The sequence below is a fragment of the Macaca fascicularis genome, chromosome 6 (genome assembly GCF_037993035.2).
Source record: "Macaca fascicularis isolate 582-1 chromosome 6, T2T-MFA8v1.1".
Taxonomy (NCBI): Eukaryota; Metazoa; Chordata; class Mammalia; order Primates; family Cercopithecidae; genus Macaca; species Macaca fascicularis.
This window is the reverse complement of record NC_088380.1, coordinates 75,347,420-75,360,427: the sequence shown is the minus strand read 5'-3', so window position 1 is coordinate 75,360,427 and position 13,008 is coordinate 75,347,420. Positions and strand designations below refer to the sequence as shown.

The 13,008-nt window shown below is 41.9% G+C and overlaps 1 protein-coding gene and 1 long non-coding RNA gene across 6 annotated transcripts in view; both read left to right on the top strand.

Annotated features, from left to right (window-relative positions):
* The window catches only part of LOC102130507 (survival motor neuron protein-like), a 31,541-nt gene extending 21,679 nt beyond the window's left edge, over nt 1–9,862 (top strand). For 2 of the 5 annotated variants that reach the window (XM_065546371.2, XM_045393841.3), the window contains 2 exons: nt 8,758–8,811; nt 9,284–9,862. In XM_065546371.2, the coding sequence (XP_065402443.1) occupies nt 8,758–8,808 (51 nt within the window). In that variant the 3' untranslated portion in view covers nt 8,809–8,811; nt 9,284–9,862. Of the gene's footprint in view, nt 1–1,748; nt 1,883–6,207; nt 6,331–8,757; nt 8,812–9,283 lie in introns of those variants that run through there. The other 3 variants (XR_010587402.2, XR_010587401.2, XM_073993605.1) reach the window with 3 other exon arrangements.
* A 170-nt stretch (nt 9,863–10,032) lies between these two features.
* On the top strand, nt 10,033–10,580 carry LOC141407009 (uncharacterized). Its single transcript, XR_012413721.1, has 2 exons — nt 10,033–10,285; nt 10,389–10,580. It is a non-coding gene; the product is annotated as an uncharacterized lncRNA (long non-coding RNA).
* Nucleotides 10,581–13,008: the final 2,428 nt, after the last annotated feature.

Sequence of the window (13,008 nt, the reverse complement as noted above, 5' to 3'; positions counted from 1 at the left end):
TTTATGAGGCGGAGGCAGGCAGATCACTTGAGATCAGGAGTTCAAGACCAGCCTGCCAGCATGATGAAACCCCGTTTCTACTAAAAATACCAAAAAAAATTTAGCTGGGCATGGTGGCATATGCCTGTAATCCCAGCTACTTGGGAGGCTGTGGCAGGAAAATTGCTTGAACCAGGGAGACGGAGGTTGCGGTGAGTTCAGATTGTGCCACTGCACTCTACCTTTGGTGACAGAGTAAGACTCTATCTCAAAAAAAGAAAAAGACCTGGCACAGTGGCTCACACCTATAATCCTAGTACTTTGGGAGGTTGAGGCAGGTGGATCACTTGAGGTTAGGAGTTCAAGACCAGCCTGGACAACATGGTGATACCCTGTCTCTACTAAATACACAAAATTAGCTCAATGTGGTGGCGGGCAGCTATAATCCCAGCTACTTGGGAGGCTGAGGCAGGAGAATCACTTGAACCTGGGAGGCAGAGGTTGCAGTGAGCCGAGATCACACCGCTGCATTCTAGCCTGGCCAACAGAGTGAGAATTTTGGGGGAAAAAAAAAGTCACTCGTCAGTTGTTGTTGTATAACCTTGGTATATTTGTATGTATCATGAATTCCTCATTTTAATGACCAAAAAGTAACAAATAAACAGCTTGTAATTTGTTTTGAGATCAGTTATGACTGTAATACTCTAAGCTTTTATGTTTTTTAAATTATGAAATAGTTGAAGAAAAAATATATAATATAAATATAAAGTACTGGTATAATTTATGTTCTAAATAGCTTTCTTGAGATATAATTCACATGGTGTGCAGTTTACCTTTGAAAATACGCAAGTTGGCTAGGCGCAGTGGCTCACGCCTGTAATCCCAGCACTTTGGGGGGCCAAGGCAGGCAGATCACGAGGTCAGGAGATCAAGACCATCCTGGCTAATATGGTGAAAATATCATCTCTACTAAATATCCAAAAAAAATTAGCCAGGCATGGTGGCGGGCGCCTTTTGTCCCAGCTACTCGGTAGGCTGAGGCAGGAGAATGGTGTGAACCCAGGAGGTGGAACTTGCAGTGAGCCGAGATTGCACCACTGCACTCCACCCTGGGTGACAGAGCGAGACTCCGTCTCAAAAAATAAAATAAAATAAAAAAGAAAATATACAAGTCAGTGGTTTTGGTTTTCACAGTTATGCAACCATCACTACAATTGTAGAACAATTTCATCACCCCAAAAAGAAACTGTTACCTTCATTTTCCCCACCCCTAGGCAGTCAGTACGCTTTCTGTCTCTATGAATTTGTCTGTTTTCGATATTATATATAAATGGAAATATACGATATGTGGTCTTTTGTGTCTGGCTTCTTTCACTTAGCTTACTATTTTCAAGATTCATCCATGCTGTAGCATGCATCAGTACTGCATTCCTTCTTATTGCAGAATATTCCATTGTTTGGTTATATCACATTTTATCCATTCATCAGTTCATGGACATTTAGGTTGTTTTTATTTTGGGGCTATAATGAATAATGTTGCTATGAACATTTGTTTGTGCTGTTTTTGTTTTTTGGTGTTTTGTTTTGTTTTGTTTTTTGAGACAGAGTCTCGTTCTGTCACCCAGGCTGGAGTGCAGTGGCGCGATCTTGGCTCACTGCAAGCTCCCCCCACCAGGTTCACCCCATTCTCCTGCCTAAGCCTCCTGAGTAGGTGGGACTATAGGCACCCGCCACCACACCTGGCTAATTTTTTTTTTTTTTTTTTTTAGATGGGCTCTTGCTCTGTCACAGACTGGAATGCAGTGGCATGATCATATCTCACTGTAGCCTCAAACTCCCGGGCTCAGCAAGGCCACTTCCCCACCATGCCCAGCCCAGAACATTTTCATTACCCAAAAAGAAACCCCATACCCATTAGAATTCACTCCTTAATATCCTGTCGTCCCAGCTCCTGAGAACCACTAATTTACTTTCTGTGGATTTGCCTATTCTGGACATTTTATATAAATGGAATTCTACAATATGTGGCCATTTATACCTGGATTCTTAGCGTAAGTTTCTCAAGGTTCATCCATATTGAAGCCATATATCAGTACTTCGTATCTTTTGTTGCTGAATAATATTTCATCATATGGACATAGAACATTTTATCCAGAAAGGTGTTTGGGTTGTTTCCTCTTTGGGTTATTATGAATAATGCTGTTAGGAATGTTTGTTTGCAAAATTTTGTATGGGCATGTTTTCAGTTCTCTTGGGTATACAACTAGGAGTGTAACTGTTGGCTCTTAGGCTAACTCTGTGTTTAACTCTTTGAGGAACTTCGAAACTGTTTTCTGAAGTGGCCGTACCATTTTACATTCCCACCAACAGTGTATAAAGGTTCTTCTTTCTCCACATTCTCTTCAGCAGTTATTGTTGTCTCTGATTATAGCCATCCTAGTTGTGTGAGAAATGGTACCTTACTGTGGCTTCAATTTGCATTTCCTAATGACTGAATGATGTTGCATCTTTTCATAAGATGCTGCTGGTCATTTATATATCTTCTTTGGAGAAATATCTTTTCAAATCTTTTGGCTTTTTTTTAATTGGGTTTGTCTTTATTGTTGAGTGTTAATAGCTCTTTGTATTTTCTGGATAATAGGATATCATCATAATCTCTTACCTTACTGCAGTAGTTCCCAAATCTCATGTCTCACCCTGCTAAATTTATTTTTCATACAGAAGCTAGAGTAATATTTTAAAAATGTAAAGTAGATCCCACCTCTTCCTTTAAAAGACTCTCCAATAGCTTCCAGTCACACTTGGGTTAAAATCCAAACCTTTTACCCTGGTTTGCAAAGTATATCATGTTGTATTTCTTGCCAGTTTCTTTGCCTAAATCTCATTTCATGCTCTCTCTTCCTCTGCTCCAGCAACACTGGCCTCTTTTCTTCCTCTTATATACCAGGTTTATAGCTTCTTCAGGGCCTTGGCACTCATATTCTTTCATCTGGAAACCCTACCTCAGATTTCACTTGTCTGGCTTCTTGCCATTCAGATATCATCTTAAATTTCACCTTCCCTGTTCATTCTGGAAGTGACACCCCCTCATTCTCTGTCACTTTATCCCACTTAGATTCTCTGTGTAGCATTTGTCATTCCCTGATATAATTTTTCTTTCCTGTTTTATCTGTTTATGTCTAGTAGAATGTAAGTGCTGTGAGAGCAGGGACTTTGTCTGTCTTGTAGTCCTTGTATCTTGTATCTGTGGCCTTTAGAACAGTGCCTGGTTCAGAATAAATTTGGTTCAGAATAAGTTGGTATTTTGCCAAATGTTGAACATTAACAAGGTTTAACTCTGATAATGAGATAACCATTTTTATATATAAAGTTTTTTTGTAGATTATTTCCTTATGACTAGGAAGTATCATTATCAGGTGAAAAAGTATAAACATTTTAATAGCTTTTGATACACGCTGACAACTTGCCTTCCAAAATTCTTATTCCTATATGCATTGCCACCAGTACAATTTGAAAATGCCTATTTTACCATAGCTCTAGATAGTTATGGATCTTATTATTGATGGTTCTAGCAATAATTTAAAAATATGAATGCACTTATGTGTTAGAATATAGTTGATTTGAAGGTCGATAAGGATGAAAAATTAGAGTTAAATTGTACTTAAACATTCCTGTTTCAGGTACTTGATAGAACTGTTATTAAAACCTAGTAGGTTTTTCAGTAGACTTTTGACTTTTACTGAAAAGTCAGGACTTTTTTTTTTTTTTGAGACAGAGTCTTGCTCTGTCGCCAGGCTGGAGTGCAATGCAGTGGCACAATCTCTGCCTCCTGGGTTCAAGCGATTCTCCTGCCTCAGCCTCCCAAGTAGCTGGGACTACAGGCATGCACTACCACACCCAGCTAATTTTTGTATTTTTGGTAGAGTCGGGGTTTCACCATGTTGGCCAGATGGTCTCGATCTCTTGACCTCATGATCGCCCCCCTTGGCCTCCCAAAGTGCTGGGAATACAGGCGTGAGCCACTGCGCCTGACCTTTTTTTTTTTTTTTTTGAAACAGTGTCACTGTCATCCCGGCTGGAATGCAGTGGTATAATTTTGGCTCACTGCATCCTCCGCCTTCTAGGCTCAAGCAATCCTCTCACCTCAGCCTTCTGAGTAGCTGGGACTACAGGCATGTGCCACACCTGGCTAATTTTTTTTTTTTTTGAAATGGAATTTCGCTCTTGTTGCCAAGACTGGAGTGCAATGGCACAATCTCAGCTCACCGCAACCTCCGCCTCCCGGGTTCAAGCGATTCTCCTGCATCAGCCCCCTGAGTAGCTGGGAGTACAGGCTTGCACCATCTTGCCTGACTAATTTTGTATTTTTAGTAGAGACCGGGTTTCTCCATGTTGGTTAGGCTGGTCTCAAACTCCCAATCTCAGGTCATCTGCCTGCCTCGGCCTCCCAGAGTGGTGGGATTACGGGCGTGAGCCACCGCACGTACAATTTTTGTGTTTTTTTTTTTTTGTAGAGATGGGGTTTCACCATGTTGCCCAGGCTGGTCTTGAACTCCTGAGCTCAAGTGATCCACCCACCTCAGCCTCCCAAAGTGCTGGGATTACAAGCATGAGCCTCTTGACCAACAACATCCAGATGTTTCTGTTTCTTTTACTGGAGTTTGAGCAGCAGTTGTTGGGCAGCGCCTTTTCCAGAATATTTGCCACAAATTCTAGCTACCTAGAGAAATGATCTTTACTTTTAGAAATATTTTTTGCATATATGCATTCATTAAAGTTAATTAATTAAAATATAAACATATGAACTTCAGCAGTGTTAGGAAATTCCACTTTCCTGAGCCTGCATTTTTGTCTCTTGGAAATTTTTATCATTTAAAAACATAAGCCAGCTGGGCACAGTGGCTTAGGCCTGTAATCCCAGTGCTTTGGGAGGCCGAGGTGCAGTGATTGCTTGAGGCCAGGAGTTGGAGACTTGCCTGGGCAACATGGTAACAGCCTGTGTCTGCAAGCATTTTCTTTAAAAATTAGCTAGGCACGGTGGCATGCGTCTGTTATCCTAGCTATTTGGGAGGCTGAGGCAGGAGGATTGCATGAGCCCAAGAGTTTAAGGCTGCAGTGAGCTATGATATACACCATTGTGTTACTGACCATGGGTTCTTCGGCTCTCAATGCAATAGAAATTGTGAGGCCAAAGGAGTTTTCCCAAATAAGGCTTTATTGGACCATATGCCCAGGCATAGGGATGGCAGCACAAGAGAGAGAGAGTTTTCTGGCTGGCTCCCCAGAGGGAGTTGGAAAGGCAGTTTTTAAGAGGCTACAGTGGGAAAAGAGTGACTTTACGTATGTAGAAGCAGGGAACTTTTAGCACCTGTGCAGTTTCATAACATGCTTCTTCATGCCTGGCATGTCACATTAACATGTTACATCTCCACCCCAGGTGTGATTTTTAGTATTATAATGAAGCTAAGTTAAGGATTGGTCCTTCTCTGGCCTTGTGTGTATGCTGGAGATAGAGCTAACTCCCTTGAGTGAGATTTATGATGGGAGCTGCTTATTTTAGCTCCAAGGCATCATAATCAGTAGGTATGGCCCCTTGAGTAAGATTTGTGGTGCATGATCCAAATGGTTTGGTTGGGGTCTCCGCTGGCCATGGGGCCTCCCCTGCACCAGCTTGCAGTAGAGGTCCTTGGTGGGGGATCGGGGTAGGGGAAGGAGACACTGAGTCCTGTCCCTACTCTGTCTGAACTGCACTCCAGCCTGGGCAACAGAGAGAGATGCTGTCTCTAAATAAACAAAAAGAACAAGCCACTGCTGATGGTTAGGTTTTCCAACAGCTTTAGTGTGTTTTTTTGTTGTTGTTTTGAGAAAGGAATTTTTTTCTTTACATTTTTAAAAAGTAGAATCAGGGTCTTACTCTGTCTCCCAGGCTGAAGTACAGTAGCACAGTCATGGCTCACTGTAGCCTCAATCTCCCGGGCTCAAGTGACCTTCCCACCTCAGCCTCCTGAGTAGGTGGGACTACAGGCACAAGCCACAACGCCCAGCTGATTTTTTAAATTTTTAATAGAGATGAGGTCTCCCTGTGTTGCCCAGGCTGGTCTTGAACTCCCGGGCTCAAGTGATCCTCCCACCCTGGCCTTTCAGAATGGTGCAGTTATAGGTGGGAGCCAGCCATTCCCATTCCCTGGCCCAGCCTAAGTGGTTTTCTTTTTTTTTTTTTTTTTTGAGACAGTCTTGCTCTGTCACCCAGACTGAATGAAGTGCAGTGATGTGATCTCAGCTCACTGCAACTCTGCCTCCCGGGTTCAAGCGATTCTCCTGCCTCAGCCTCCCAAGTAGCTGGAACTACAGGTGTGTGCCACCATGCACGGCTAATTTTTTGTATTTTTAGTAGAGACAGGGTTTCACGTGTTAGACAGGATGGTCTCAATCTCCTGACCTCGTGATTTGCCCGCCTCAGCCTCCCAAAGTGTTGGGATTACAGGCGTGAGCCACTGCGCCTGGCCTTAAGTGTTTTTAATATGTCATTGCCTTAAGCTAGCAATTCTTAACCTTTGTTCTACTGAAGCCATGTGGTTGAGATAGGCTCTGAGTCTAGCTCTTAACCTCTATCTTTTTGTCTTAGAAACCTAAGCAGAATGCAAATGACTAAGAGTAATGTTGAAATAACACAAAATAGGTTATAACTTTGATACTCATTAGTAACAAATCTTTCAATACATCTTATGGTCTCTTAGGTGTAGATTAGTAATGAAGTGGGAAGCCGCTGCTGCAAGCTAGTATACGTGTAGGAAAAGATAGAAAGCATTGAAGCCAGAAAAGAGAACATTTGGGCTAGATCTGACAAGAAAAACAAATGTTTTAGTATTAATTTTTGACTTTAATTTTTTTTTTAGTGAATACTGGTGTTTAATGGTCTCATTTTAATAAGTATGACACAAGTAATTTAAGGTCATATATTTTATTTGATGAAAATAAGGTATAGGCCAGGCATGGTGGCTCATGCCTGTAATCCCAGCACTTTGGGAGGCCGAGGCAGGCGAATCACTTGAGGTCAGGAGTTAGAGACTAGCCTCAACATGGAGAAACCCGGTGTCTACTAAAAAAATATACAAAATTAGCTGGGCGTGGTGGTGCATGCCTGTAATCCCAGCTACTTGGGAGACTGAGGCAGGAGAATTGCTTGAAACCGGGAGGCGGAGGTTGCGGTGAGCCAAGATCACACCATTGCACTCCAGCCTGGGCAACAAGAGCAAAACTTCATCTTAAAAAAAAAAGGAAGAAAAATCTTTTTTTAAATTAATTAATTAAATTTTTAAGATGGAGTTTCGCCCTGTCGCCAGCCTGGAGTGCAATGGCGCGATCTCGGCTCACTGCAACCTCCGCCTCCTGGGTTCAAGCATTTCTCCTGCCTCAGCCTCCTGAGTAGCTGGAATTACAGGCATGCACCACCACGCCCAGCTAGGTTTGTTTTTTTTTTGTTTTTTTTGTTTTTTTTTTGAGAGGCAGTCTCGCTCTGTCCCCCAAGCTGGAGTGCAGCGGCGGGATCTCGGCTCACTGTAAGCTCTGCCTCCCAGGTTCACACCATTTTCCTGCCTCAGCCTCCCAAGTAGCTGGGACTACAGGCGCCCGCCACCATGCCCGGCTAATTTTTTTGTGTTTTTAGTAGAGATGGGGTTTCACCGTGTTAGCCAGGATGGTCTAGATCTCCTGACCTTGTGATCCACCTGCCTCGGCCTCCCAGAGTGCTGGGATTACAGGTGTGAGCCACTGCACCTGGCGTAGTTTTGTATTTTTAGTAGAGTTGGGGTTTCTCCATGTTGGTCAGGCTGGTCTCAAACTTTGACCTCAGGTGATCCGCCCACCTTGGCCTCCCAAAGTGCAGGGATTACAAGCATGAACCACCGTGCCCAGCAATGTTTTTAAATTTTTGAAATTTAAATTTTATTTTTTAGAGACAGGGTCTCACTCTGTTGCTCATGCTGGAGTGCAAAGGCACATTCACAGCTCACTGCAGCCTTGGCCTCCAGGGCTCAAGCAGTCCTCTCACCTCACCTTCCCGAGTAGCTGGGACTGCAGGGATATGCCACTGCACCTGGCCATTTATTTATTTATTTATTTGAGGCACAGTCTCGCTGTGTCACCCAGACTGGAGTGCAGTGGTATGATCTCGGCTCAGTGCAGCCTCCACCTCCTGGGTTCAAGCGATTCTCCTGCCTCAGCCTTCCAAGTAGCTGGGATCACAGGTCCCTGCCACCACACCTGGCTAATTGTTTGTACTTTCAGTAGAGATGGGGTTTTGCTGTGTTGGCCAGGCTGGTCTTAAACTCCTGAGCTCAGGTGATCCAACTGTCTTGGCCTCCCAAAGTGCTGGGATTATAGGCATGAGCCACTGCACCCAGCCTGAGCCACCGCACCAGCATACTTTTTAAATTTTTTATAGAGACAGGGTCTCATTATGTTGCCCAGGGTGGTGTCAAGCTCTGGGTCTCAAGTGATCCCCCTACCTCAGCCTCCCAAAGTCATGGGATTGTAGGCATGAGCCACTGCAAGGAAACCTTAACTGCAGCCTAATAGTTGTTTTCTTTGGGATAACTTTCAAACTTTTAAGTTGATTAAAAGACTATCAACTTAATTTCTGATCATATTTTATTGAATAAAATAAGTAAAATGTCTTGTGAAACAAAATGCTTATTAACATCCATATAAAGCTATCTGTATATAGCTATCTATATCTATATAGCTATTTTTTTTTAACTTCCTTTATTTTCCTTACAGGGTTTCAGACAAAATCAGAAAGAAGGAAGGTGCTCACATTCCTTAAATTAAGGAGTAAGTCTACCAACATTATCAAAGTGAATCTTACTTTTGTAAAACTTTATGATTTGTGGAAAACAAATGTTTTTGAACACTTAAAAAGTTGAAATGTTAAAAAGTTGAAAGGTTAATGTAAAACAATCAATATTAAAGAATTTTGATGCCAAAATTATTAGATAAAAGGTTAATCTGCATCCCTACTAGAATTCGCATGGTGTCAAAGTATCATTGCACCAAATACTTAACGGGTTGGTTGTGTGGAATAAACATACTTTCACAATAAAGAGCTTTAGGATATGATGCCATTTTATATGACTAGTAGGCAGACCAGCAGACATGTTTTTTTATTGTGATACGAGATAATCTAGGCATACTGCACTGTACACTCTGACATATGAAGTGCTCTAGTCAAGTTTAACTGCTGTCCACAGAGGACATGGTTTAACTGGAATTCGTCAAGCCTCTGGTTCTAATTTCTCATTTGCAGGAAATGCTGGCATAGAGCAGCACTAAATGATACCACTAAAGAAACGATCAGACAGATCTGGAATGTGAAGTGTTATAGAAGATAACTGGCCTCATTTCTTCAAAATACCAGTGTTGGGAAAGAAAAAAGGAAGTGGAGTGGGTAACTCTTCCAGATTAAAAGTTATGTAATAACCAAATGCAATGTGAAATATTTTATTGGGCCCTATTTTGAAAAACCATCTGTAAAAGACTGGGGTGGGGGTGGGAGGCCAACACGGTGGTGAGGCAGTTGAGAAAATTGGAATGTGGATTAGATTTTGAATGATACTGGATAATTATTGGTAATTTTATGAGCTGTGAGAAGGGTGTTGTAGTTTATAAAAGACTGTCTTAATTTGCATACTTAAGCATTTAGGAATGAAGTGTTAGAACGTCTTAAAATGTTTAAAATGGTTTAACAAAATGTGTGATGTGATGCATATGTGGCAAAATGTTACAGAATCTAACTGGTGGACATGGCTGTTCATTGTACTGTTTTTTTCTATCTTCTGTATGTTTAAAAGGATATAATAAAAATATTTAATATTTTTTTTAAAATTAGCTATGTGTCTGTGATTGTATTTGTTTTTTGCATATTATTTTGCCCTTTGGCCCATATTTTGATATGGATGCCACCATAGCGTTTTGTGTATGTGCATGTGTATTCCCACTTAATGTCACATTTTTCATGTCTTTACATATTCTTATTTTTGTTTATTTTTGAGACAGAGTCTCACTCCGCTGCACAGGCTGGAGTGCAGTGGCGCAGTCTCAGCTCACTGCAACCTCTGCTACCCGGATTCAAGAGGTTCTCGTGCCTCAGCCACGTGAGTAGTTGGGATTACAGGCATGTGGCACCACATCCCGCTCATTTTTGTATTTTTAGTACAGATGGAGTTTCACCATGTTGGCCACGCTGATTTCAAACTCCTGACCTCAAGTGATCTGACCACCCCGGCCTCCCAAAATGCTGGGATTACAGGTATGAGCCACCGCGCCTGGCTTTTCTATTTCTATACATAGCTTTTCACATATTATGTTTATTGTTTATATATTGTTTATATCTGTATTTCCTCTTTCATTAGAAGAAAGGTACTACATCTTATTCTTCATGGTGTCTACAATATCTGGCAGTTTTTGGAAGTCGAGGATGAACTTAGAGCATAGACTGGTGGGATTGTCAAAGAAGAGAGCAAATGGAAGAGAAATGTCAGTTATTTTTGGATCAGTCTTTAATTCATCATGACAGGTTAGGCATTAGTTGTAATTCTTGCAAATTTTGAAGAAGACTTAATAAATCCTACATTAGGTAAATGGCTTTGAAAGTTGAGTTAATCATAATGGTGTTTGACCGAGGCCCTATTTATCTTAATATCGAATAATGAAGCGGCTTCCCCCTTAGATATAGACAGAAAACATCAAAGCCACCACACTACCTGACTGGACTTATCCTAGTAATAAAGTCAAAACTGAGCTAGTTCTCTGGCTTTAACTGTAACAATTGTCCTTGTGGTTGTAAGGAATCTAGATGAAAATTACATGGTCTGTTCTACAGCCATAGCTGTACCTACATTCAGAAGACAGGCACAAGTTGCTGTGTTTGAAGAGATCCTTCATTAAGGGATCAGACAGAGATTACTTTGAGACATCTAAGTTTAGCTTTTCTGCAGGTTTGCCATTAACAGAAATAAACTACAGAGTTAACTTTTTTTTTGTTTTTTCGATACAGTCTCACTCTTGCCCAAGCTGGAGTGTACTGGCATGATTTCGGCTCACTACAACCTCTGCCTCCCAGGTTCAAGCAATTCTCCTGCCTCAGCCTCCCAAACAGCTGGGACTACAGGCATGTGCCACTAAGCCTGACTAATTTTTGTATTTTTAGTAGAGACAGGGTTTCGCCATGTTGGCCAGGCTGGTCTTGAACTCCTGACCTCAGGTGATCCACCCGCCTCAGCCTCCCAAAGTGCTGGGATTACAAGTGTGAGCCACTACGCCTGACCCAGAGTTAAGTTTTTAAAAATGTTTTTATGAACTTAAGTCTTGTGTTGTTTGAAATAATGGATTCAATTTAGACATCAAATTCCAGAAGTTACTAAGAGCAGCTGGGTGCGGTGGCTCACACCTGTAATGCCAGCACTTTGGGAGGCCAAGGCGGGCAGATCACCTGAGGTCAGGAGTTCCAGACCAGCCAACATAGTAAAACCCCGTCTCTACTAAAAATACAAAAATTAGCCGGGCATGGTGGCACGTGCCTGTAGTCCCAGCTACTCGGAAGGCTGAGGCAGGAGAATTGCTTGAACCCGGGAGGTGGAGGTTGTGGTGAGCCAGGATCGCGCCACTGTGCTCAATCCTGGGCTAAAGCGAGACTCCGTCTCAAAAAAAAAAAAAAGTTACTGAGAACAACTCTGGGCCAGGCACAGTGGCTTACACCTGTAATCCCAGCATTTTGGGAGGCTGAGACGGGCGAATCACTTGAGCCCAGGAGTTCAAGACCAGTGTAAGCAACAAAGCAAGACCCCTGACTCTACAAAAAATTAAAAAATTAGCAAGGCATGGTGGTGCATACCTGTAGTCCCAGCTATTGGAGAGGATAAGGCAAAAGGATCACTTGAGTACAGGAGGTTAAGGCTATGTAATGAGCCATGTTCACACCATTGCACTTCAGCCTGGGCAGCAGACTGAGACCCTGTCTCAAAAAAACAAAACCAAAAGCAACAAACAAAAAAACGAGCAACTCTGCTTCTGTACACTTTTTTTTTTTTCTCTGCTTCTGTACACTTTTTTTTTTTTTTTTGGTAGCAACATGATCTCATTATGTTGCCCAAGCTGGTCTCGAATTCCTGGGTTCAAGCCATTCTCCCACCTCAGGCTCCCAAAGTGCTGGGATTACAGACATGAATCACCATGCCCAGCCCTTCTGTACACTTACCCTTTTGTGATTTTTTAAATGTTTGTGTGTACATTTATTGTGAATTTTTTAAAACGTAATTAAGGCTAGAGGCAGTGGCTCATACCTGTAATCCCAGCACTTTGAGAGGCCAGGGTGGGTGGATCACCTGAGGTCAGGAGTTCGAGACCAACCTGGCCAACATGGTGGAAACCCCATCTCTACTAAAAATAAAAAAAAAAAAAATTAGCTCAGCATGGTGGTGGACGCCTGTAATCCCAGCTACTGGAGAGGCTGAGGCATGAGAACCACTTGAACCCGGGAGGCGAAGGCTGTAGTGAGCCAAGATCACACCACTACACTCCAGCCTGGGTGACTGAGTGACTGTCTCAAAAAAAAAAAAAAACACTAATTAAATTGTATCATGATGTATCATCATTACCCTTTTTGAACTTTTAAAATTTTTTATCTTTAGAGGTAATTCATACAATGTTCTTTAATAGATAAGTGCTTTTCTGCCAATATATCTTAGAGAACACACCATATCAGTATTTAAAACTCTTATTCTTTTAAGCACTTATAGGATATTCTTATAGATAGGTGTGTACCACGCTTAATGAATTGAGCTCTTGTGGATGACAGTTTGTTTCTAATCATTTGCTATTTAATAGTACAGTCAGCATCTTTAGGATTAAGTATCTAGAATTAGAACTACTGTGTTGAAGAGGATATTGCATTTAAATTTTTTTTTTTTTTTTGAGATGGAGTCTTGCTCTGTTGCCCAGGCTGGAGTGCAATGGCGTGATCTCAGCTCACCA